This window comes from Sorex araneus, chromosome 2, assembly GCF_027595985.1.
Source record: "Sorex araneus isolate mSorAra2 chromosome 2, mSorAra2.pri, whole genome shotgun sequence".
NCBI lineage: Eukaryota > Metazoa > Chordata > Mammalia > Eulipotyphla > Soricidae > Sorex > Sorex araneus.
In genome coordinates this window covers 346,185,233-346,208,996 of record NC_073303.1, presented here as the reverse complement: position 1 = coordinate 346,208,996, position 23,764 = coordinate 346,185,233, and the positions used below count along the sequence as shown (strand labels likewise).

The 23,764-nt window shown below is 41.8% G+C and overlaps 1 protein-coding gene across 1 annotated transcript in view; it reads right to left on the bottom strand.

Annotated features, from left to right (window-relative positions):
* ELP2 (elongator acetyltransferase complex subunit 2) overlaps positions 1–23,764 on the bottom strand; it is a 56,466-nt gene that overhangs the window by 9,506 nt on the left and 23,196 nt on the right. The window contains exons 8-18 of the mRNA XM_004606079.2: positions 23,487–23,624; positions 18,426–18,521; positions 16,372–16,472; positions 16,030–16,161; positions 10,712–10,861; positions 7,514–7,702; positions 5,968–6,037; positions 4,485–4,580; positions 4,309–4,366; positions 3,832–3,904; positions 134–320 (exon numbers count right to left, since the gene is read on the bottom strand). Of these exons, the coding sequence (XP_004606136.2) occupies positions 134–320; positions 3,832–3,904; positions 4,309–4,366; positions 4,485–4,580; positions 5,968–6,037; positions 7,514–7,702; positions 10,712–10,861; positions 16,030–16,161; positions 16,372–16,472; positions 18,426–18,521; positions 23,487–23,624 (1,290 nt within the window). The remainder of the gene's footprint in view (positions 1–133; positions 321–3,831; positions 3,905–4,308; positions 4,367–4,484; positions 4,581–5,967; positions 6,038–7,513; positions 7,703–10,711; positions 10,862–16,029; positions 16,162–16,371; positions 16,473–18,425; positions 18,522–23,486; positions 23,625–23,764) is intronic.

Sequence of the window (23,764 nt, the reverse complement as noted above, 5' to 3'; positions counted from 1 at the left end):
CAGTGCTCAGGAAACAATATGGGATGCTGGGAATTGAACCCGGGTCAGCTGCGTACAAAGCAAATGCCCTACTTGCTGTGCTATCGCTCCAGCCTCTTAAATGGACCATTTTAAAAGAGAAAAGCAGGTCTACCTGGTGAGACTGTGTCTTGCCTTTTCCAAAGTGACCAGGTTCGATCTCTGGAAACGGCCAGGAAGAACTTGTCATTAGGAGAGAATGCCATCTGTGTAACAGTCAAACTGTGGAAAATTAAACTCTGCACCTGTTTCCAAGATGTTGTGTTCCAAAGAATGATTGCTGCATGTTCTTTCTTAGCTGCCTGCAGGGCAGAGAGAAAATGGCAGAACAATTTAATTGAAAATTAACTTGGGGGAGAGGGGGAAGCTTTTAAAAATATCATATTGTTTCTATGGGTTTATTTTATGCCTTTGTGAATGCAAAAACTAATTCTTATGAGGTAAATACTACAGCTACATAATTTTTGCAAGGAGGAGCAAAATAGAAAATATGAATCATCAGAGACTGATACTGTAATCATATTTCAATATTTTACAAGTATACATTTGTAGGACTAAAGAGAGAGCCCAATGGACTAAGTATATGCTTTGAATGCAGAAGCTTGGGTCTAATCTTGGGCAATTCATTCTCCCCCAAGCACTACTGGTGTAACCAAAAAAACCAAACACATATAAAGAATACTTCTGTATATTAACTGTGTAATTAACAGTATAGAGAACTCCAATTTTGATTAAAACAGTATAACAGGAATCAGATTTACTCTAATGTGAAAAAACTCAGACGAAATAAATAAAACAGTAGCATTTCAAAATATTAGATAACTGCTGACAAAGAACACTAGTGCTTGAGAGAGGAAATAAAGTATATAGTATGGGGGAAAAAAAGTTACTTTTAATGCTAAATAAAAGTGGAACTGCACCCATGTGGCCGAGCACATGTGGTGCCTGAGCATATGTGTCGCCCACATCTCCCCTCTTGAGATGTGTACTTTCATGCTTTTATGTCTAATGCTGGGATATGTGTAGGGGCTTTCTCCATCCTTGGAGAAGTCCGCATTCTCTTTCTCTCTCTCTCTCTCTCTCTTCCCCCACCCCAAAACCTTTAAAAACCTTCTAAATAAAATCTGTTTTATTTCAATAAATTAAAAAAGTGGAACTAATGTGGACTGAATCTGATATTTTAGTTAAAAATAAATACATAGACAAACAAAAAAGAAAAGCAACATCTACCCACCAAAAATATTATCTAAAAATGAAGGAAAATTGATCATTTTTTTCAGACAGGCAAAAGCTGAAAAAAGCTGGAGAGATAGCACAGCGGGTAGGGCGTTTGCCTTGCACGCGGCCGACCCAGGTTCGAATCCCAGCATCCCATATGGTCCCCTGAGCACGGCCAGGGGTAATTCCTGAGTGCAAAGCCAGGAGTAACCCCTGTGCATCGCCAGGTGTGACCCAAAAAGAAAAAAAAAAAAGCACAAAAGCTGAAAAAAAAATTCATGGCCAACAGAACTGCATTAAAAAAAATGTCAGGGGCCAGAGAGATAGTACAGCAGATAGGGCACTTGCCTTGCATGTGGCAGACCTGGGTTTGATCCCTGGCATCTCATATGGTCCCCCACGCACAGAAGTAATTCTTGAGCACAGGATCAGGAGTTACCCCTAAGCATTGCGAGGTGTGGCCCCACAGCAAAACAAAACCAAAAAGGTAGAAAAAAGATTTAATGCAAAGAACTGTAACAACAAATGGATCTATTAAGGTGGCTATTTAGGGGTTGGCGAGACAGTAGAGCGGTGCTTGCCATGCATGAGGTCAATCCCCAGGTTTAATCCCCGGCACCTCATATGGGCCCCCTAAAGTGATCCCTGAGTACTGTTGGGTGTCACCCAAAACAAACAAACAAACAAAAATAGTTCTTTGGCTCTTTTAAAAATCAATAAAATCATTAAATTTCTGATTAATTCCCAGAATGTTCTTCTACCAAATCTTTTTAACTAAAAAAGCAAAAAATACGAAAGAGAAGATATATATAAATTGACAATCATAGAAATCAGAAAGGTAACATCACAGGAGTTTTCAGATATTGAAAGATAGGGAATATTACAATAAATTCATGTCAACAAATTTGATAACTCAGGTAAAAGAAAATTTACTGAAAAAATAAAAACTACCTACTTGCACTCAAGAAAAACTGGGTAATATAAATAACCTTGTATCAATCAAAGAAATTACATTTATAGTTAAAAAACCTTTCACAAAGGAAATGCTGGAGTCAATTAATTGACTTCACTAGGAAATTAAAATATTTAAAGAAGAAATAACAATAACTCTATACAAATTTCCAAATTCCAAATGGAAATTCTAAATTTTCATTTCCAAAAAATGAAGGAAAAGACAATATATCTTTAGGCTAGCATTACCATGATGCAAAAACCAGGCAAGACCATTATCCAGAAAGAAAACTACACATGTAAACATCTAAACATCTCTCACATACTAAGCATAAAGTTTGAAATAAAATTTCAGTAAACTGAGAGTAGGGAATGTGACCCAAACTACTTAACATCAACATGTTACCAACATAACAGAATTAAAATGCAATCACAGGGCTGGGATATAGCTCAAAGGCAGAAGGCATGTCTCTCACATGTTCAAGAACCTGGGATCAATCCATAAGACACACTCTCTCTCTCTCTCTCACTCTCTCTCTCTCTCCACATCAGAGGGCCACATACACAAACACACACACACCCCACAAAAGAAAAAATAAAACCCAAACCACAGCAAAGCAATTGCAAGATTTTTTTTTTCTGAAGTAAACAGATTTTATTTAGAGGTTTTTAAGGGAAGGAGGATGGGATAAGTGGGAGAGAATAGTAAGAGTAACACGCTCAATAGAGAACGAGGGCTTCTCCAAGGGTGGAGAGACACATCCTAGCACTTGACATGAAAGCATGAAAGTACACATCTCAAGAGGGGAGATGCAGGTGACACATGTACTCGGCCACATGGGCACAAGCAGCACATGGGCTCAGGCAGCATATGCGCCGCAACTGCAAGATTTTAAAGAGCCGGGGCTGGAGTGATAACACAGCGGGTAGGGTGTTTGCCTTGCACGCGGGTAGGGTGTTTGCCTTGCAGGCGGCTGAACCGGGTTTGATCCCCAGTATCCCATATGGTCCCCTGAGCACCGCCAGGATTAACTCCTGAGTGCAAAGCCAGGAGTAACCCCTGTGCATCGCCAGGTGACACCCAAAAAGCAAAAAAATAAATAAATAAAAGATTTTAAAGAGTCAAAAGGAAAAAGAGATTAAGAAAACAAGACCCAGAAAAAGCAGGGATTACCAGTATCCTTTCCTGCTGTGCATTCTTTTTTTTTTGTTTTGTTTTTTTTTTTTTGCTTTTTGGGTCACACCCAGCGATGCTCAGGGGTTACTCCTGGCTTTGCACTCAGGAATTACTCCTAGCAGTGCTTGGGGGACCATATGGGATGCCGGGGATCGAACCCGGGTCGGCCGCGTGCAAGGCAAACGCCCTACCCGCTGTGCTATCGCTCCGGCCCCATCCTGCTGTGCATTCTTAATCAAGGTCTTCAACGTTTAATACCTGGGGGCCAACATCTGCCTACATACCACCCATGGACCAACAGTTATAACCCAGGTGATTAACCAGTGGTTTTCAACCTTTTCACAGTCATAGACCAACACTAGGCTGTAGACCAGTGGCTGGAGATCACTGGCCTAAATCACTACCAATTTACAGAGTCTGATCACTTAATAACCTAAGACCAAATGAGTAAAAATAAAATTTCCTACCTTACAAGCTGAGGCAAGCAGAGTCTTTGAACTATTACAAGTAACACAAAATATTTCATAACCATGGCCATATCTAAAATTTAAAAAGAGGAAATAAAAATTAACAAATTAAATATAGCTAACCACCTTAAACCGCAAAATCTTAAAATGTGAAAAGGACAGTATCTACCCCTTAGTAATCTGTAGTAAGTTTTTTTAAGAAACTACATTTCAGTCTAGGCAAAGATTTTTTGGGAAAAAAGAGACTACAACTTTTAAAAGTGCACTTTTGGGAAGTATTACAGTTCAATTAGATTAATTTTCAATGCCAGCCAACCAGCATAATAAGCATAGATCAAAGGGAAGCTTTGATGGGGAAATACTGAAGAAAAAGCCAGTTAAAATTAAAAATCTTAATTCTGTTTAGAGAGTGGATAAAAAATAGATGCTATGCCTTTTTAGCTTAAAAGTGAAGCCCAGGATCTGGGTATGACTCACAGTTTCTGAACTTCAGGCCACAGAGTATTCTGCAGAAGATGATCCTCTGTGGGAGGTTCTACAATAAACATATAATATTACAACTGGTTTTTTTCCTATTTTTAAGAAAATAAACTCTATAGCATTTATTTAGTTGAGAGAAAACAGGTATCATCTTACATTTTGTCATTTCTTACCAGTAAGTATGGAAGGTTGAAAGGCCACCTGGTGATAATCAAAACCAGTACGGGTTAGCAGCTCCTCTTCATCAGAATGCTGAGAAGCTATATCTCCTAGTTTAAAAGGAACCCATCAATAACATGAATGTAAGCGTCAATGTCTGCTAAGCATATCCAGCAATAGAGCCACCAATTAGAAGAAAATAGTGTAATACAAAGCACAAGTCACAAGATTCCAAAATCAACCTTATTTCCACAAATCAAGTATTTTCTTTTTTTTTTATTTATTTTTTTATTTTTTTTTTGCTTTTTGGGTCACACCCAGCGATGCTCAGGGGTTACTCCTGGCTTTGCACTCAGGAATTACTCCTGGCGGTACTTGGGGGACCATATGGGATGCCGGGGATCGAACCCGGGTCGGCCTCGTGCAAGGCAAACGCCCTACCCGCTGTGCTATCGCTCCGGCCCCCAAATCAAGTATTTTCTAAATGTGCTTCCTATGGGGCCAGAGAAAGAGGGCAGGTAAAACTCTTGCCCTGCAGCTGATCCCAGCACCAAATTTCATCCCCTGAGCACATCCAGGGTCACCTTTAAGAGAGTCAGGGATAGCTCCTGAACAATGTCATGTGGCTCAAAGATCTCGCATCCCCAAAGTGCTCTCTAAAGCATGAGCTAATTCCAAAAAGACCCAGGTTCAATTCTCAGCATCCCATATGGTCCCCGGAGCACTGCCAGGAGTAATTCCTGAGTGCAGAGCCAGGAGTAACCCCTGAGCACCGCTGGGTGTGACCCAAAAAGCTAAATAAAATGTGATAGGAGAGAATGAGAGGAAGTATGTGTTCAAGAGAGAACATTGGCTTCTCCAGAGTAGAAAAAACAAGCAGGCAGAACAAGCAAGTGGGATACATATGTGTTTGTTCAAGGGGGGAACATGGGGTTGAAGAGCAAGCCTGTTTTCCAGACTTGTTTGTGTGTGTGTGGCGGGGGGGGGGGGGGGGGGGGGGTGGAGGGGTGGAGGTTGTGGTGAGATGTCACACCTGGCGATGCTCAAGGCTTACTCCTGGCTCTGTGCTCAGAAATCACTACTGGAAGGCTCCAGAGAACATGTGGGATGCTGGTTATTGAATCTGGGTCAGCTGTGTGCACAGCACATGCCTTACCCACTGTACTGTATCTCCGACCCCAGTTTTCCAAACTTTCAACTAAGACTTCTCAGGTCACCAACATTAGTTTCTGTAGTTGTATAATTTCATGACACAAGTTTGGCAAAAACTGCATTTATATAGTAGTTATAATAAAATAATTGATGAAGAAAATAGATGCATATAATAATTTTAAAGTAACAACTGTAACAATTATTGTAACATTATTATGACAATTATTTTATAATTGTAATACTATAGCAATTATTTTAATAAATATTGTAACATTACGCAAATGTGCACATAACTAGATGTTAGGTACCACTGTGAGTTCAATAATTTGGAGACTAAAGCCTTACCTTGAAATACAGCTTTATTTGATAAACCCAAAGCAGGGACAGTTGCTCCTTCTGGAAGATCACCATCTTGCTGGAATAAAAAGTATGACATTGTGGCTGGAGAGTCTGGACAGCAGGTAGGGTGCAGGTCTTGCATGGGGCCTAGCAGAGTTTGATCCCCAGCATCCCATATGGTACCCTGGAGCACTGCCAGTCATTATTCCTGAGTTCATAGTCAGGAGTAACTCCTGACTACTACCAGGTGTAGCCCCCAAACAAAAAACGGAGAAAAAAAGATACGACATAATATTCTAAATGCTGAGGCTGGAGAAACAGTGCAGTGGATAGGGTGCTTGCCTTGCATGTGGCTAACCCAGGTTCTATCCCCAGTACCTAAATGGTCCCCTGAGCCTGACTACTGCCAAGATGATCCCTGAGTACAGAGCCAGGAGTAAGATCTGAGCAGCCAAAAACAAAAAACTACAAATGTTGAAAGTTACCTGTTATCTCAGGCACTATAAAATTGTGCTGGGGGGGGGCTGGTATGATAGCACAGAGGGTAGGGCGTTTGCCTTGCACGAGGCCGACCCGGGTTCGATTCCCAGCATCCCATGTGGTCCCCCAGCACCGCCAGGAGTAATTCCTGATTGTAGAGCCAGAAGCAACCCCTGTGCGCTTGGTATGACCCGAAAACAAAACAAAAAAAAAAAGTGCTTGGGGCCACAGCAATAGTAATATGGGTAGAGAATTTGCCTTTTAGAGGCCAACCCAGGTTCAATACTGGCATCTTATACCATCCACTCAAGCCCTGCCAGAAATAATTCCTGAGCAGAGAGTCAGGCATAAACCCAAGCATCACTGTGACCCAAGAAAGCACGTGCGCGCACACACACACACACACAAATAAAAAAGAAATAAAAATGTGCTCAATGTGGGGCTGGAGTAATAGCACAGTGGGTAGGGTGTTTGCCTTGCACGCGGCCGACCCGGGTTCGATTCCCAGCATCCCATATGGTCCCCTGAGCACCGCCAGGGGGAATTCCTGAGTGCAGAGCCAGGAGTAACCCCTGTGCATCGCCGGGTGTGACCCAAAAAGTTAAAAAAAAAAAAAAACGTGCTCAATGTAGCAACAGTACATGGGTAGGGTGTTTGCCTTGCACAGAGCTGACCAGGGTACCACACATTGTCCCCCAAGTACAATCAGGAGTGATTCCTAAGCAAAGAACCAAGAGTAAGCTCTGAGCATTGCAGGGGTGCCCCTCCCCCTTCCAGATGCTCAGAAATGCTTGGAAGCAGCTTAAAGGCTACCTTATGTGACGTTCTGCCCATATTACCATTCTAGAACCATGGCATGCTAAGTACTCTCTAACCCCACCTACTACACAACATGTTTCTTAAAAAAGCTTTCATTTTAATGTTAAATTACCATACATCAAAGTGCACACAAGTGTGCCAAGCTGAGGATAAATGGTCTGACTTCCTTTATATCCATATACTCTATAGACTTGTCAAACATTAAAAAATTTAAAATGAAACAACTTATTAAAGTGTTTAGAAAGATACTCACATCACAAAGCACATGACTCAATGACTGGTTAGTAATGGCACAAAAATTTTCCACAAAATTTCGAGGTGCAGAAAACACACGAAGAACCTTCTCATCTGCTCCAGATACGAACTGAAATCGATTAATCATTGCCAAACATTTCAGATCATATCCATGTATCTGAGGTCTTGCAATTTCATGCCATGTCACCTAGGTATTAAAACAGCACAAATAAAAATGACCTAATTTCAAAAACCAAATTCTTTTCAACAAGCAAAACTACTGGACACAAATTATGTTATGGAATTACAACTACAAGGCAGATTCACATATGCTGCATTCAAGTCTTTTTATGAACAATATTAATCCTTGGAATTTTTTTTCAAGGGTGGGGGCATGCACTGGCTGTACTCAGGGGCGTTCCTGGTGGTGCTCAGCAGAGCAGATGCAATGTGAGGATTCGAACCCTGTCAAGGCTGCAGCCACATTCGTGTCTTATTCCCTTGAATGGATAAACAACAACAGAAGTACAACAAGCTGAATTCATGTATTATTCCTTTGAATGGATATACAATATACAATCACCCACTGACTGATGTTTGAGTTGCTTATGGCTTCTGGCTCTCACTGAAGTAAGCAGTTATGAATATCAGTATACAAGTCTGTGTGTGTCTGTGTGTGTGCGCGCGCGCGCGTTTCTATGTCTCAAGTAAATTACTACCTATGAGAAGAATGGCTGGGTGAGTTGCAGATATCAATGTGAAAATTATCTCCCTTCGCTTCCCTTTGTTGCTGTGATGACTGAGGGGTAGCAGACACTTGATTATGTGATGTGGAGATTACACACTTGTGCCACCAGGATCACATCTGGAATGATTATATGGTTGTTTAAGGGATCTTATGTTCTCAAGCCTATATGGCAGTTGGGCTCTACCACTGAATTATCCTTGGGTCCAGTATATTAAGAATCATTTTTTGGGGGGGGCTATATCCAACAGAGTTGGGGGCTACTCCTAGCAGTGCTTGGAGGGCCATGCAGTACCACGGATCAAACCCACGCTCTCTGTATGCAAAACATGAGCTCCAGCCCTATAAGTTAGCTCTCCAGTTTTTGCTTTGCTTTGGAGTGTTAAAAGACTAAAAAGGTCCAGTATACACAATCTTTTAGAGACTGCCAAATTATTTTCCAAGGCAGTTGCACTGTTTTGAAATCATACCAGCAGTGTGAGAATTCCAGTAATGCACACACTCACTTGATATAGCAGTCTAACTACAATTATTCTAACAGGTTGGTAATGGTGTCACATTGCACCCTTAATTTGCATTCCCCCAATGACTGATGGTCTGGAGAATCTCTGTTGCTTTCTGCACAGAGTTAGAAATGGGAGGGTTGTGTCACACCCGACAGTGCTCAAGAGTGACCCTTAGTGTGCTCAGTGACAGGAATCCAATCAGGGTCAGTAATATACAAGGCAAGCACCTTAGTGCCTGTACTTTGTCTCCAGCCCAAAGAATCTTTTCCTTTCTTCTTTTGCTAGCTATATACCTTTTTTGTTGGTGGTGGGTATCTAAGTGAGGGACTAAGTTCAGGGGTGCTCATGGGTCACTCCTGGTAGTGCTTAAGGGACCATAAGTAGTGTCTGAGATCAAACTGGGATCATCAATGTGCAAGGCAAGTGCTTTAATCCATGTACTATTTCTCTGGCCTCCATATATCCTCCTTTAAGAAGTATTTACTTAAATATTTTGTCCACTTTTATTGTGTTTGTCTTGAGTTCTGAAAATATTCTGGATATTGAGTTCTTTTAAGTTCTTTTAAATTCAGTTTGTGACTTGTTTTTTCATTTTCCTGACATGCCTTTCAAAAAGAAACTGTGTGTTGCTTAAATAGTTTTTCGGTATTTTCAGCAAAAGATCATGAAGAGTCAAAGAAAATTACTCTAAGTCCTTTGCCATATTTTTAAATTGGTTATTTATCTTTCCAACATTAATGTCATCTACCATGTTTTATTAAGATAGCAAACTTTATTAGGTCTCAGGGACTGAAAATTTGTCAAAAATTAAAGCTGAGGGAGTCATAGAGATAGTGCAGCAAATAAGGCACTTGCCTTGCACACAGGTGACCTGGGTTCAATCTCCAGTACCACATATGGTCCCCTGAGCCCTGCCAAGAGAAATTCCTGAGCACAGAGCCAAGAGTAAGCCCTGAGTAAAGCCAAATATGACCCTCAACCAAAAACAAATAAAAAATAATAAAGCTGAGTAGACTGACTCTACCATACAGCAATTTAATAGCTTTGCAATAGTAGTATAATAAAATCTTAGTGCATTTTTTTGAGGTCAGGACCAAGACATAAGTTTTTCCAAAAAGAAATCCTCTCAACTACAATGATATATAACACTATGAAATTAAAAATTAGCTTTACTCCATATTTGATAGTACTTCTTTTTCGGGTGGGTGTGGATGAGCAGGGGCACACCTGGCAGTGCTCACAGTTTACTCCTGGCTCTGCACTCAGGATCACTCCTACTAGTGTCCAAGGGACCATATGCAATGGGATGCCAGGGACTGATCCCTCAGTGGCCTTATGCAAGACAAGCGCCCTATCTGCTGTACTTTTGCTTCAACCCCTTGACAGTGCTTCTTATGGATTAAGCCTAAAATTATAAAACACAACCCTTCATCTAAACTGAGGTATTTAATTACATCCTAATTCTTAGAATTTTAGAGTATGTATGATCTAAGCTTTCTGAGAAAATGCAGAACTGTTTTTCAAAGTGGATATACGGTCCATACAATAATAATAATAATAAAAAGGTATAGCTGCTCTGCACCCTTACCAACAACTGCTATACTATTCACAGTATTATTCTATTTCTATTTTAGATTAAAAACACAATTATTCTGACAGCTTCAATTAGCATTTTCCTAAGAGCTAACAATGGTGCTAACAATGGGACTGGAGCGATAGCACAGCAGGCAGGGCGTTTGCCTTGCACTCGGTCAACTTGGGTTCGATTCCCAGCATCCGATATGGTCTCCTGAGCACCTCCAGGAGTAATTCCTGAGTGCAAAGCCAGGAATAACTCCTGTGCATCGCCAGGTGTGACCCAAAAAGAAAAAAAAAATGGTGCTAACAATGGTGCTCTTAATTTTCATGTGCTCAAGGATTTTTTTTCCCCTTTTACCTATTTCAGTTAAACAGAAAGACATTTTACCTGTGACTGGTCTCTCCTTTTCCATGGAGCAAAAAGTCGCGTAGTTTGGTCAGTACCAACAGTGATGATAAATTCTCCTTCTGGATCCCATATTAGATCTTGGACACCATCAAAGTGTCCTGAAATGACAATCTCTGGAGTCCACTCTCTCTGCAATGAAAGTGTCCATAACACATCAAAATAATCAATGACCATCATCACTCAAAAGAAAGTCTGATAATGCCCCCAGCTGTCCAATCAGATAATGGGAAAGATTAAAGGACCCAAGCACAGTAATAAGCTAAGTATCCAAGACCAGATCTTAAAATAAGAGAACCCATTTATAAAGAGAATTATTAAGAGAATCAAGCATATGCACCCATGTATGGAGACTGTGAACTAAGCTTTTGCCCCACGCCGGCTAACGGAGGAAATAACCTTCCTTCTTGGTCTCTCTCCCCTCCGGGAGAAGGCGTGGTGTCCGACATTTTGGGGGTCCGTTGAGAAGGTATGAACTTTGGCACGGAAAAAAAAAAAAATGTGTGCTTTGAACTTAAAACAGCCGCGGGATACAGGGCCAGCCCCAGTCGGGGCCCGTGCTCGGCTCTGGCCGGCCGGGTTTTCGGCCCAGGCGCCCATGCCCCTGCAGAGCCGGTGGATGTGGAACAAGCGGGAACCAGAGACAGCTTTAGGAATTGGGGTTCCAGCAAGTGCTTGCACCCATGTATGGAGACTGTGAACTAACTTTGGCTACTGCTGTTCCAGGAAGAGAAATGATTCATTTTCAAACTTAAATCTTCGCAGACTTAATTACTATAATATAGAAATTGTAAACCGCGCGGCCGCAGTAGACATTTTATCTCTTCATTCTCATCAATGGAAAACTTACTATCAAATATTTCCCTATTAATAGAGCTGTATTCTTAGGGGATAAATTCCAACAAAAATAGTGAGTCCGTTTTGAAACTCTAACAACAATAGTGAGTTATGTGTTGAAATCTGGAATGTAATCAAGGTAAAGTGAAAAGGAAGTGAAATTATCACTCACCTACGGGGTGGGTTGGGGGATGAGGGGTGGGATGTTTACTGTCTTTTTTTTTCTTTTGTTTGTTTGTCTGTTTTGTTTTTGCTTTTGTTTTTATTTTTATTGGTGGTGGAATATGGGCACTGGTTAAGGGATGGGTGTTTGAGCATTGTGTAACTGAGATATAAGCCTGAGAACTTTGTAACTTTCCACTTGGTGATTCAATAAAATAAATTAAAAAAAAAAAGATTACGAAAATAATTTACCGTGTAAATTAATAAATTAATAAAAATTAAAAAAAAAAGAGAATCAAGCATATTAGAACTTATGCATTCAATAGTCACATCCTTTAAAACAGTAACTGTAATTCACCTCCATCTATCACTTACCAAATGCCTCCGAGAACTTTAACTTTATTAAAGACATTTAACTTTACTGTACCCCAAATAACCTTAAGAAAAGGTTCAGACCAAGCTCATATGGTCAAGGTAAAAAAATAAATGATTTTTCAATTTGGAAACCACAAAGAATGATAAGTATATACAAGGTACATGGTATCATATATGCTGTATTTATTTGTTAGGGGATGTCTCTCAGGTCTGAGTTCCTACTTCCCATGTATAAGACCCTAGCTTCAATCCCCAATACCAAAACAAAACAAAAAATTATTCAATGAGTTACAAGATTCTGAGAGATGGGGCTGGAGAGATAGCACAGCGGGTAGGGCGTTTGCCTTGCACGCGGCCGACCTGGGTTCAAATCCCAGCATCCCATATGGTCCCCTGAGCACGGCCAGGGGTAATTCCTGAGTGCAGAGCCAGGAGTAACCCCTGTGCATCGCCAGGTGTGACCCAAAAAGAAAAAAAAAAAAAAAAGATTCTGAGAGATACCCGAAGATCTTCCTTCCTTCTTTCTTTTCTTTCTTTCTTTCTTTCTTTCTTTCTTTCTTTCTTTCTTTCTTTCTTTCTTTCTTTCTTTCTTTCTTTCTTTCTTTCTTTCTTTCTTGCTTTCTTGCTTTCTTTTTCTTTCTTTCTTTTTTTGCTCTTTGGGTCACATCTGGCGATGCTCAGGGGTCACTCTTGGCTCTGCACTCAGGAATTACCCCTGGCGGTGCTACAGGGGACCATATGGGATGCTGGAAATTGAAACCAGGTTGGCCGAGTGCAAGGCAAACGCCCTACCCTCTGTGCTATCGCTCCAGCCTCTCTTTTTTATTTGACCTCCCAAGCTGAGGGTTCTTAGGAAGCCTGGGAGCTAAAGCCAAGTCCTTGGCCAATCAGGCCAGAAGTTCAACGCAAAGGCCTGAGAATATGCTGCAGTGCTAGGATTACCTGGAACACAATGACCATACTGGAGGGCCTCAGGGTTGTACCCAGCAATGCTTGGTGAAACATATGGTGCCAAGGATTCAACTGGGGTCAGCTGCATGCAAGGCATGTATGTATTATTCTCTGTACAATCCCTCCAGCTCCCAGAAAGCTTTCAGAGGCAGCTGCAGGGATACAGGAAAGATGCCTTATAAGCCCGAGCTCATTCACCCCCCACTAAGGGAGTCTTCACCAGCAATCAGGCAAATATACTCTGCATATTCTGTACTGACAATGAAATGGGAAAATGTCATATGTCTGGCCCACAAAGCGTCTTTTTTTTTTCTTTTTTGGGTCACACCCGGTGATGCACAGGCTCTGCACTCAGAAATTATTCCTGACGGTGCTCAGGGGACCATACAGGATGCTGGAAATCGAACCCGGGTTGGCTGTGTGCGAGGCAAACACCCTACCAGCTGTGCTAGCGCTCAAACCCAACAAAGTGTCTTTTTAAACAACTGTAAGTATTAGCAAAACTTCATCATTAGGACTGGAGAAATAACACAGTGTGTAAGGCTCTTGCTTTCAGAAACAACCAGGTTCAATGTCCAGCACCTCATATGGTCCTGAGTCACACCAAGAGTGATCCCTCAGTGTAGAGCCAGGAGTAAACCCTGAGCAAAAACCCAAAAAAAGCAACAAAAAAAAATTTTTTTCACCTTTAAAAGAAAGTCAAATTAGAAAAACAAATAGCTTAAAAAAAGAAATTCAGGGGCTGGAGCAATAGCACAGCAGGCCAACCCGGGGTTTGATTCCCAGCATCCCATATGGTCCGCTGAGCACCGCCACGGATAATTCCTGAGTGCAGAGCCAGGAGTGACCCCTGAGCATCACCGGGTGTGACCCAAAAAGAAAAAAAAAAATTCAAAACCAAGGCTGCTAAGTGTGGTTAAGTGGTTAAAATAAACTGTATTATTTTCTGGCCAATAGTTTTTAACTTATTGAAAATTATTAACAAAGGAATGTTATTAATTTACCCTGGGATATAAAAAGTGATCCCAAGGTTAGCACAAAAAGACATTTAAAAAAAGTTCTGAACAAAGGGCAGCACTTTGACTTATGAGTTTTCCACTGTAATGGTCCCAAAGTGTAGGGTTGGTTTGATTTTTAAAATCACACCCAAGAGCATAGTATAGCAGGCAAGGCACTTGCCTTGTACACGGCTGAGTGGGGTTTGAAGTCTAGTATACCCATGTGGTCCCCTGAGCAGTGCCAGGAGTGATCCCTGAGCGCAGAGCCAGGAGTAAGAGCCATAGACACACATACTACCACCAGCCCCAGTCTTCTCAGTTTAGGGACTGTTTCCTTAGCTAGTCTATTTTTAGTATCTCACATCCCCCAAACAAAGAAACAGATGATCTGAAGCAACTGAGTAAAAGAAACAGAATACTACTCAAAAGGTATCTACATGACCAAGGAAGACCTTTCCTCTTTGAGAAGAAACCAAGTACTGTAAGAAAAATAAAAAATGGCATCCATTTTTTGAGGCGCCATTTAGCACGACGATACTAACAACCACTGAGAGGAACGAGAGAGAGATTATAGAGGTTAAGATGCTTTCCTTTCATGAAGCTGACCCCAGTTTGATTCCTGGAACTGCATATGGTGTGCTGAACACACCATAAATAATCTCTGAACACAGAGTCAAGATGTGGTCCAATCTCCCCACACCAAAAAAGTACCCAAGTAAGGCAATATTTTTCATTACAAAATAACAGATGCTCCTAATGCCCTCTCATCAGCACCTGGGGCAGGGATGCAGCTCAAGTGGTAGCGGACACATATGGCAGGGGCATGGCACTGGGTTTGTTACCAGTCCCACATGGCAACAGCACCACTGGGAGTGGCCAAAGTACCACCAGATGTGGTCATAACAACAACAGTAGAAAAATCAAATTAAAAGTGGATTATCAATTTATGCTAGCTTTTAAAAGTTGAATTATATGTTTTAGGTTACTTTCAACAAAAACTTACAAGGTTTGGGGCTGGAGCGATAGCACTGTGGGTAGGGCATTTGCCTTGCTCAAGGCCAACCCGGGTTCGATTCCCAGCATCCCATATGGTCCCCTGAGCACCGCCAGGAGGAATTCCTGAGTGCAGAGCCAGGAGTAACCCCTGTGCATTGCCAGGTGTGACCCAAAAAGAAAAAAAAAAAACTTACAAGGTTTAAAGGGAAAGTGTAATATTTATGTAACTGAGGGGTCGAAGCAATAAGTAGAGCAGATAAGGCATTTGCCTTATACACGGCTGACCGAGGTTTGATCCCTTGTATCCCACATGGTCCCCTGAGTACCACCTAGACTAATTCCTGGGTACAGAGCCAGGAGTAACCCCTGAGCAACACCAGGTATTGTCAAAAACAGCAACAACAAAATTTTATTCATATAGAAAATTGATCTCTGTGCAACTTTTAATATCTCAACAATGCCAGACAAGTGAATTCTATTCTTAGAAAAGCATGAGTTTCTACCTTGTATAATTACAGTATAATGTGCACAAAAAGTGATGTAACTTAAACTTAGAAACATCTACTATATTTGAGTAAAACAGCACTACCAGTTTGATCAGAAATGTTTTATTTAAGGTGCTAGAGAGATAGTACAGAGGGCAAGACCCTTGCCTCACATGTGGCCAATAGGGGTTTGATTCCCAGTACACATATGGTCCCCCAAGCCTGCCAGGAGTGATCCTTAAGCACAGAGTTAGGAGTAGGCCCCAAGTACCACTGGATGTGGCCCTAATAACAAAGAAGAAATATTTTATTTAAAAGGGCCTTTTTGGAGACTGAAGAGACAGTACAGCAGGAATGACATTTGCCTTGTAAGTGGCCAACTCTGGTTCGATCCTGACCCTGCATCTACGGTCCCCCAGTACTGCCAGATGTGATCCCTGAGCACCACTGGAAGTGATCCAAAGACCGAAAAATAAAATATAAGGGCTTGTCTTACCAGGTTAACTGCATTCTGTTTCCAAAGATGTAAAGCTCCATGAAAAGCATGAGCAATGATCATGGAGCCATCTTCATTGAACTGGCAATCATAAAATCCCAGAGTATTTCCACCTACTTCACCTACTCGAACCTATGCCAAAAAAAAAAGCAATTCTTAACAGCCGCTTTTTTAACAACAGAAACCGTCTAGGTATTAAATTTTCACTTACTAAACATACCCAAAAAAGTAAAATATTTCAGCTCTAGGAATATAAAATTGGGATTAAAATATTTAGATGTGAAACCAAATTTTCTGTTTCTTAAATTTCCAAATTAAAAAAAAAAATTTCCAAATTTTCACCTGTTCTAGCCAAACACCCGACTCTTCGTCTGGAGCCCAGAGAATCATGGTTTTATCCATTGAGGCAGACAATAATCTCATTGGCTGCTGCAGAATGCCATCTAAAAAATAAAAATTTCTTTAGGTGATAAGCATGTCCATAAGAAATAAGATAAAAACATAAAAAGACTGGAATGGCAAAAACAGTCACTGTAGTAATCCTTATAATAGCAACATTTGGGGTTAGGGAGCAGGAGGGACCACACCCAGCCAAGCTTAGGAGTTACTCAGGAATTACTACTGGTGATCTCAGGGGACCATATGGGATGGCAGGGTTCAGATCTGGGTAGGCCATGTGCAAGGCAAACACCTTACCAGCTACCCACTGCCCAAATGAGCAACATTTTGAAACACAAATGTCTACAATTAGAAGAAAAGTTAAAAAAGAATTTTGGTACACCAAAAAAAAAAAAAAGAAGAAGAAAAGTAAATTCGGATTAATCAATACAGTATTTTTTTGGTTTGTTTTGGGGCCACATCTGGCAGTGCTCAGGGGAGCAGGTAGTGCTCAGGGGATCACATGTCGCCAGGGATTAAACCAGGTTTGACCAGATATGAAGCATGCATCTAAACTGCTCTCTGCAGGTCCTCTCTATTCTCTTAAAACTTTTTTGGTTTTTGAGTCACACCCAGTTGTGGCATCTATTCCTGGCTCTGTGCTCAGGCGTGACCCTGCAATACTAAGGGCATGAGGGGGTGAGTTAGGTTATGTATGCACATATCCAAGGTGCAAGGCAAATGCCTTAATCTTGGTACTTTCTCCGGCCATCCACTCTATTATCCTGGGGAAGAGTCTGAAGGGAGAATTGAAACTGCACCTTGCTCTTTCTTCTTCAGCATCAATTTCGGCATACACAGAACTGTCATGGCCAGAAATTGAGAAGGATGAGGTAAATAAAGAGGGAGCCGTTTTGGGAGTTGGGTGGGTTGTTTTTGCTTGTTTAATTTTTTAACCAGGACTAAAAGTTCCAGCTTAAGTCTATTTCATCTAAATCCTATAAAGATTAGGTAGATTGTCCCGGAAGAGACAGCTCAACAGATTGTAGTGCAAAAGCTTTGTACGCAGGGATCCTGGATTCCATCACCAGCACCAATCCCCATGCACTGAGCCAGGAGTAACCCCTGAGCATTGCCAGGTACGGTACGAAGAAACAAAAAGACCAGGCGGAAACTTCCAAGCAAAAGTTAACAGCTGTAGTGGTTTAAGCATCATAGCATCCTACTTTACCCACTCAAGAACACAACTTTTTTTTTCAGGTCACCACACCCAACAGTGGTCAGGGGTTACATGCATCTCTGCAGGAACACAATTTCATTTTTTTACTGGTTTCTGGCCACACCCCGTTTTATGCTCAGGGCTTACTCCTGACTCTATGCTCAGGGATCACTCCAGGCAAGCTCAGGGGGTACGACATGTGGTGCCAGGGATAGAACCTGGGTCGGCCGTGTGCAAGGCAAACATCCCACCTGCTATATTATCAGTCTGGCCACACACAATTTTAAAGTGTACAGCAGAACAATGCTGCAGTGTTAATCTTTGCCAACTTGAAATCTTAGGTTTGGGATTTCTAATCATACTTAAAAAAATAATCCAAGGACTGCAGGGATAGTGCATGGACTGGAGAATACACATGCTCCTTGTATGCAGAAGGACTGTGTCCAATCTGTGGTACCACAGGTTCCCCAAGCAGCAGCAGGAGCAAGTCCCTAAACACTGAGCCAGGTATAGCCCCCGAGCACCATCATATGTGGCATCCTCACTTCAAAAAATACTTTCACTTCACCTTGTCAGCTTAAACTCCACGTGCAAGATTCATTGGGGCCAGAGCAACAGTACAGTGGGTAGGGAATTTGCCTTGCATGTGGCAGACCAGGGTTCAATCCCTTATGGTTCCCCCAAGCACCGCCAGAACTAATTCCTGGGTGCAGAGCTAGGAGTAATCCCTGAGCATTGCTGGGTGTGACCCAAAAAGAAAAAAAAAATTCATCTGAAATGAGGTTGTTTTTCTTCCTACCTCTGTAAAATGAAGGTTGCCAATGAACTGCATTTACCCAACTTTCGTGACCAGCCAGTACAGTCTCCAGAGTAACTGCAAATGCTGTTTCAATACCTGTAACACAAAAGGAAGAAGTATTCCCTCTTTAAAGCTGTTAAGAAAAACAAAACAAAACAAAACACCTCTTTAGAACTCAGTTGTGCAATTTGTCACCACCTAAATTAGAAAATAATATCTGGTCAATAGAAAGAACATGCATTATTAACCTTCCCCCTATTTAAAGTCACAAGTGAAAATTTTAAAGATCTGTAGGGCTGGAGTGATAGCACAGTGGGTAGGGCGTTTGCCTTGCACGCGGCCGACCCAGGTTCGATTCCCAGCATCCCATATGGTCCCCTGAGCACCACCAGGGATAATTCCTGAGTGCAGAGCCAGGAGTGACCCCTGTGCATCGCTGGGTGTGACCCAAAAAGAAAAAAAAAAAATTCTAAATATCTGTAACATTTTTTTCTTCCTAGCCATAAATAAATATGAGAAACATGTTCCACTTCACTCATTTTGGGGGATGGCTACTACTATACTGCAACTACAAAGTAAACACAAATTAAGTTTGCCTTCCTAATATACTCACTCATGGTAAGAGTGTAAAAGTCTAATTACCATCTTTTTTAAAAAAGGAAGTCAGCAACACCCAAGAATAGTAGAAATAAGTACCAGGAGGTTGTCACCATGGCTTGGAGGCTGGTCTCTCATTCTGGGCAACTCAGAGAAGGGAACACCAAGTAAAATGTGGTTGGAGGTCATGTGGGGGAAAGATGATGCGGGCCGAATATAGACTAGAGACTGAACACAATGGCCACTCAACACCTTTATTGCAAACCACAACACCTAATCAGAGAGAGAGAACAAAAGGGAATACCCTGCCATAGTGGCAGTGCGGGATGGGGGGAGACGGGACTGGGGAGGGGGGGAGGGATGTTGGGTTTACTGGTGGTGGAGAATGGGCACTGGTGAAGGAATGGGTTATCAAACTTTGTAAGGGAGAAACATGAGCACAAAAATGTATAAATCTGAAACTGTACCCTCACGTTGACTCACTAATTAAAAATAAACTATTAATTAAAAAAAAAAAAGGAAGTCAGCAAATATTATGGTCTTTTTAATTTAAAGTCACTAATGAAAATGACACCAAAACCCCTACCCAAGGACCCACCCAGGAAAGTAGATCAATGGTTGAGGAGATGTTTTAGGTATCTGAGATCCCCAGTAAAACACACGTGCACATAAAAGGTGGGGGATATGTGGTGGGGGGACAATAGCAGAGGGAAGCAGAATAGAGAAGCTAGAACATTGCATGCATAAAATTTCATCATCAACAGCACTGTAAATTCATAGTGACTCAAATTTTAAAAATATAAAAGAATACGAACAAAAAGACATACACACAAGTTCACTAATGTAGTTCTGTGTGGTTACACATGGGTGGTCTGCATGTGTATGAGGCTGAATTTAGTCCCTAAAACACATAGTTTCACTAATTCAGCAATTAATTCACTGTGGACAGTTTCTTTCTCAACTAGCACAATCCTTAGGATGAGTGTAATCCCTCGGCACTACAACAGCAGCAACCTCATTTCTAGAAAGAGGTATTCAAAATATGCTATTATTTGGGGCTGGAGTGACAGCACAGCGGGTAGGGGGGTAGGGCGTTTGCCCTGCACACGCCCAACCCGGGTTCGATTCCCAGCATCCCATATGGTTCCCTGAGCATCGCCAGGAGTAATTCCTGAGTGCAGAGCCAGGAGTAACCCCTGTGCATGGCCAGGTATGACCCAAAAAGCAAAAAAAAAAAAAAAAAAAAAGTGCTATTATTTATTTACTGGTTTTCCTTGTCAAATTATGCTAGCAAAATCTCAATTCTAACAGACTTTATATTTATAACAAAAGCATTTCTGGATGAAGAAAACTCACTGAACAAACTTATTTATTTGGTTTTGGGGCCACACCTGGCAGTGCTCAGGGAAACCATAAGGGGTGCTAGGGATTGAACTCAGGTGAGTCACGATTTTTTTTTTTTTTTTTACTTTTTGGATCATATCCAGGAATGCTCAGGGGTTATTCCTGGCTCTGCACTCAGGAATTACCCCTGGTGGTGTTTGGAGGGCCATATGGGGCTCTTTAACTGCTGTACTATAGCTCTGGCCCCAAGATCAAATTCTTTTTTTTTGCTTTTTGGGTCACACCTGGAGATGCTCAGGGGTTACTCCTGGCTCATGCACTCATTACCCCTGGAAGTGCTTGGGTGTAGGATATCATTGGTTTGTCCTTTCTCCCTTGCCACAGAGTTTGGCTTTATCTGGTAATAATCTCTAAGCAATTTTAGACAACATTGGTATGTCCTGTTCTCCTTGCCACAAGCAGCTCAGATATATCGGGTCACACCCATCAAAGTGCTCCCGAGTGTGGCTGCTAGTGCGGCAGCTAGTGTGGCCGCTTGACCTCATATCTCTTCATTCTCAGCAATGGAAAACAAATTATCAAATGCTTCCTTTTCTGCAGGTCCGACTTTAGTGGGGAGAAAGTCCAAATAATAATAGTGAGGTTTTTTGTTGTTGAAATATTGAATGCAATCAAAGTAAAGTGAAAGTAAAGTGAAATTTACCAGTTACACAAGCAGGGTGGGGGGCTGGGGAGGTGGGGGGGGGGTAGGGGGAGTATGTATACTGTGATTCTTGGTGGTGGAATATATGCACTGGTGAAGAGATGGGTGTTCGAGCATTGTATAACTGGGACTTAAACCTGAAAGCTTTGTAACTTTCCACATGGTGATTCAATTAAAGAATTAAAAAAAAAAACCAAAGTGCTCCCGAGTCACTCCCATTCCTTTGTCTATCTGTAACCACTTCTATGCTCTCCTCACCAACCAGTTAATCAGCTTTTCCCCCTAATCAGACTCTGTTAATTTGTAAGGTCAGAACTTTCTAAGACACAGAACTTGTATTGTAAGTTAATATCGCCTTTCCCCTCTCCTTATGTCTTTTTAATAGTTTACTTTAAAGCAATGTCCTTTTTGTATGGACAAAGAAAGACAGTTGTTAATATGCTTTTGTAACATGGGACTTAATTGGCTTCGAATATTATTCACTCCTGGGCATCTGCTTTCTTGACTTAAGTCTCAGCTGCCCTTACTTCCTAGCACCCCCAAAGGCGGGGTTCCGACGAGGGACGGGATGGACCCAGGGCAAGCGGTGAGTTATGTGCTACTCTGGCATCAAGATGAGCCTGGCCAAAGTGCCTAATGCTTAACTATAAGAGCTTGGTCATGGACAAATGCTGTCATGATCCAAAAGCAACGACAAGACTAGGACCCTGCTAGGGATAGGAAAGACTAATCTGGCCTGAGCACTGTAGTCTGAGATCGAGATCGCCCCAGGAGAGCAATTCTACAAGCTTAATGCATCTTTTGCTGTGTCCATTCAAAATGATTAATATTATGAATACTTATATGTTAGTTAGACAAGGAGAGGAGAAACACACCCATGGGACTCTGCTCTTGGGCGGGTCATCCTGCTGAAAGAGAATCTGTCCTAGAAGAAGCATCCCCTGAGGGAAAGAATTTTACCCCTACTGATTGTGACCACACCTATGTGTAAGCCCCAACCCTTCATGCTTGGGGATTTAACTAGGCTGTAAGAGTGGGGGGCCAGTCCCAGTGCCAGATCTGGAGAAGCCAGATCCAAATCCAGAGAAGGAGAATAAAGTAGCATGGGGGAGGAAGAAGCAGGAGGAGAATCAGAGGAGAATGATGGGAATGGAATAAACTGCAATTGAGACCAACCAGCTTGGCCATCGTTCCTTCCTTCGCCTGCCTCATCACTGCCATCAACCTCCCTGGGGTGGGGGAAGCTGCAGGAGACTACCGAACACAGGCGACGGAAGAAATAGAGCGCTGCTGCCCTGTGCCCGCTGCCCATGTCCCCCTTCTTTTTGTGTGTGTTTACACACTCGGGGGACCATATGGGATGCTGGGAACTGAACCCGGGTCGGCTGTTGTGCAAGGCAAATGCCCTACCCACTGTGCTATCGCTTCAGCCCCCAAGTTCAAATTTTTAATTCAAATCAGTATAAAAGTATTTCTTTTTTGTTTGTTTTTGCTTTTTGGGTCACACCCGGTGATACACGGGGGTTACTCCTGGCTTTGCACTCAGAAATTACTCCTCGTGGTGCTCAGGGGACCATATGGGATGCTGAGAATCAAACCTGGGTCGGTTGCATGCAAGGCAAATGCCCTACCCACTGTACTATCACTCCAGCCCTCAAAAGTATCTCTTAAAACATAGTATTCCAAATGCCGGAATCATAGCACAATGGTTAAATAGTGCAGCATACATGGGTTCAATCCCCAGTATCTCATATGGTTCGCCATGCACCACCAGGAGTGATTCCTGAGTGCAGAGCCAGGAGTAAGCCCTGAGTATAGCCGAGTATGGCCCCCAATCCCCCCACACCTTGCCCTCACCAGCACCAAAAATAAAAAGACTTGAAAAAAAGAAAATCTCCTTTTAAAAAGTGACTCGGGAGATAGTAGAGGTGTGGTAAGGCACTTGTCCTGAGGATCCTGGGGTGTGGCCCCAAAACAAAAACAACTCTACAATATTCCACAATATTCTGAGGTGCTATTGAGGAGTGAAGAGATAGTACAGCAGGTAAGGCACTTGTCTTGCATTTGGTTAACCCAGGTTCGATCCCTAAGATCCCATGTAGTCCTCCAAGTACTACCAGGAGTGATTCCTGAGTGCAGAGCCAGGAGTTACCCGTTAGCATTACCAGGCGTGGCCCCAAAACAAAATAATCAAAAACCCCACAATACTCTGAGGTGCTATTCCAATGTGTTTTTAGGCCACACCCATGAATATGTTCTGTAACAAAGAAATCATAATTCACATTGATCCTTTAGATATTTCTTGTGCAAATTCAGTAATACTTTCTCAATAGAAGGAACTGGAAGAAAAAACGTTTCATACATGAAAAATGACTCATACTTAAGGTACTGTTAGCTCAACTATCTTCATTAATTACCTTCATTTTCCACAGTAAAGGTATTTTCTTTCAATCTTATATTATCATCATGAGTTTCTTTAGATGTTGATTTAATGTAGAGCTTCCATATTCTTATCAAACAATCTTGTGAACAGCTTGCTAGGAAGAGATCTTTACCTAATTAAAAAACAAGTTTTATGATTTTAAAGTATTATACTATTAAATTTAGTATAAGACTTTCTCCTCTAAAATATGCCCATTTTCGGTTTTCCTGAAAGAGTTAAGACTTGGGGCTAAAGCAACAGTCTAGTGGGTAG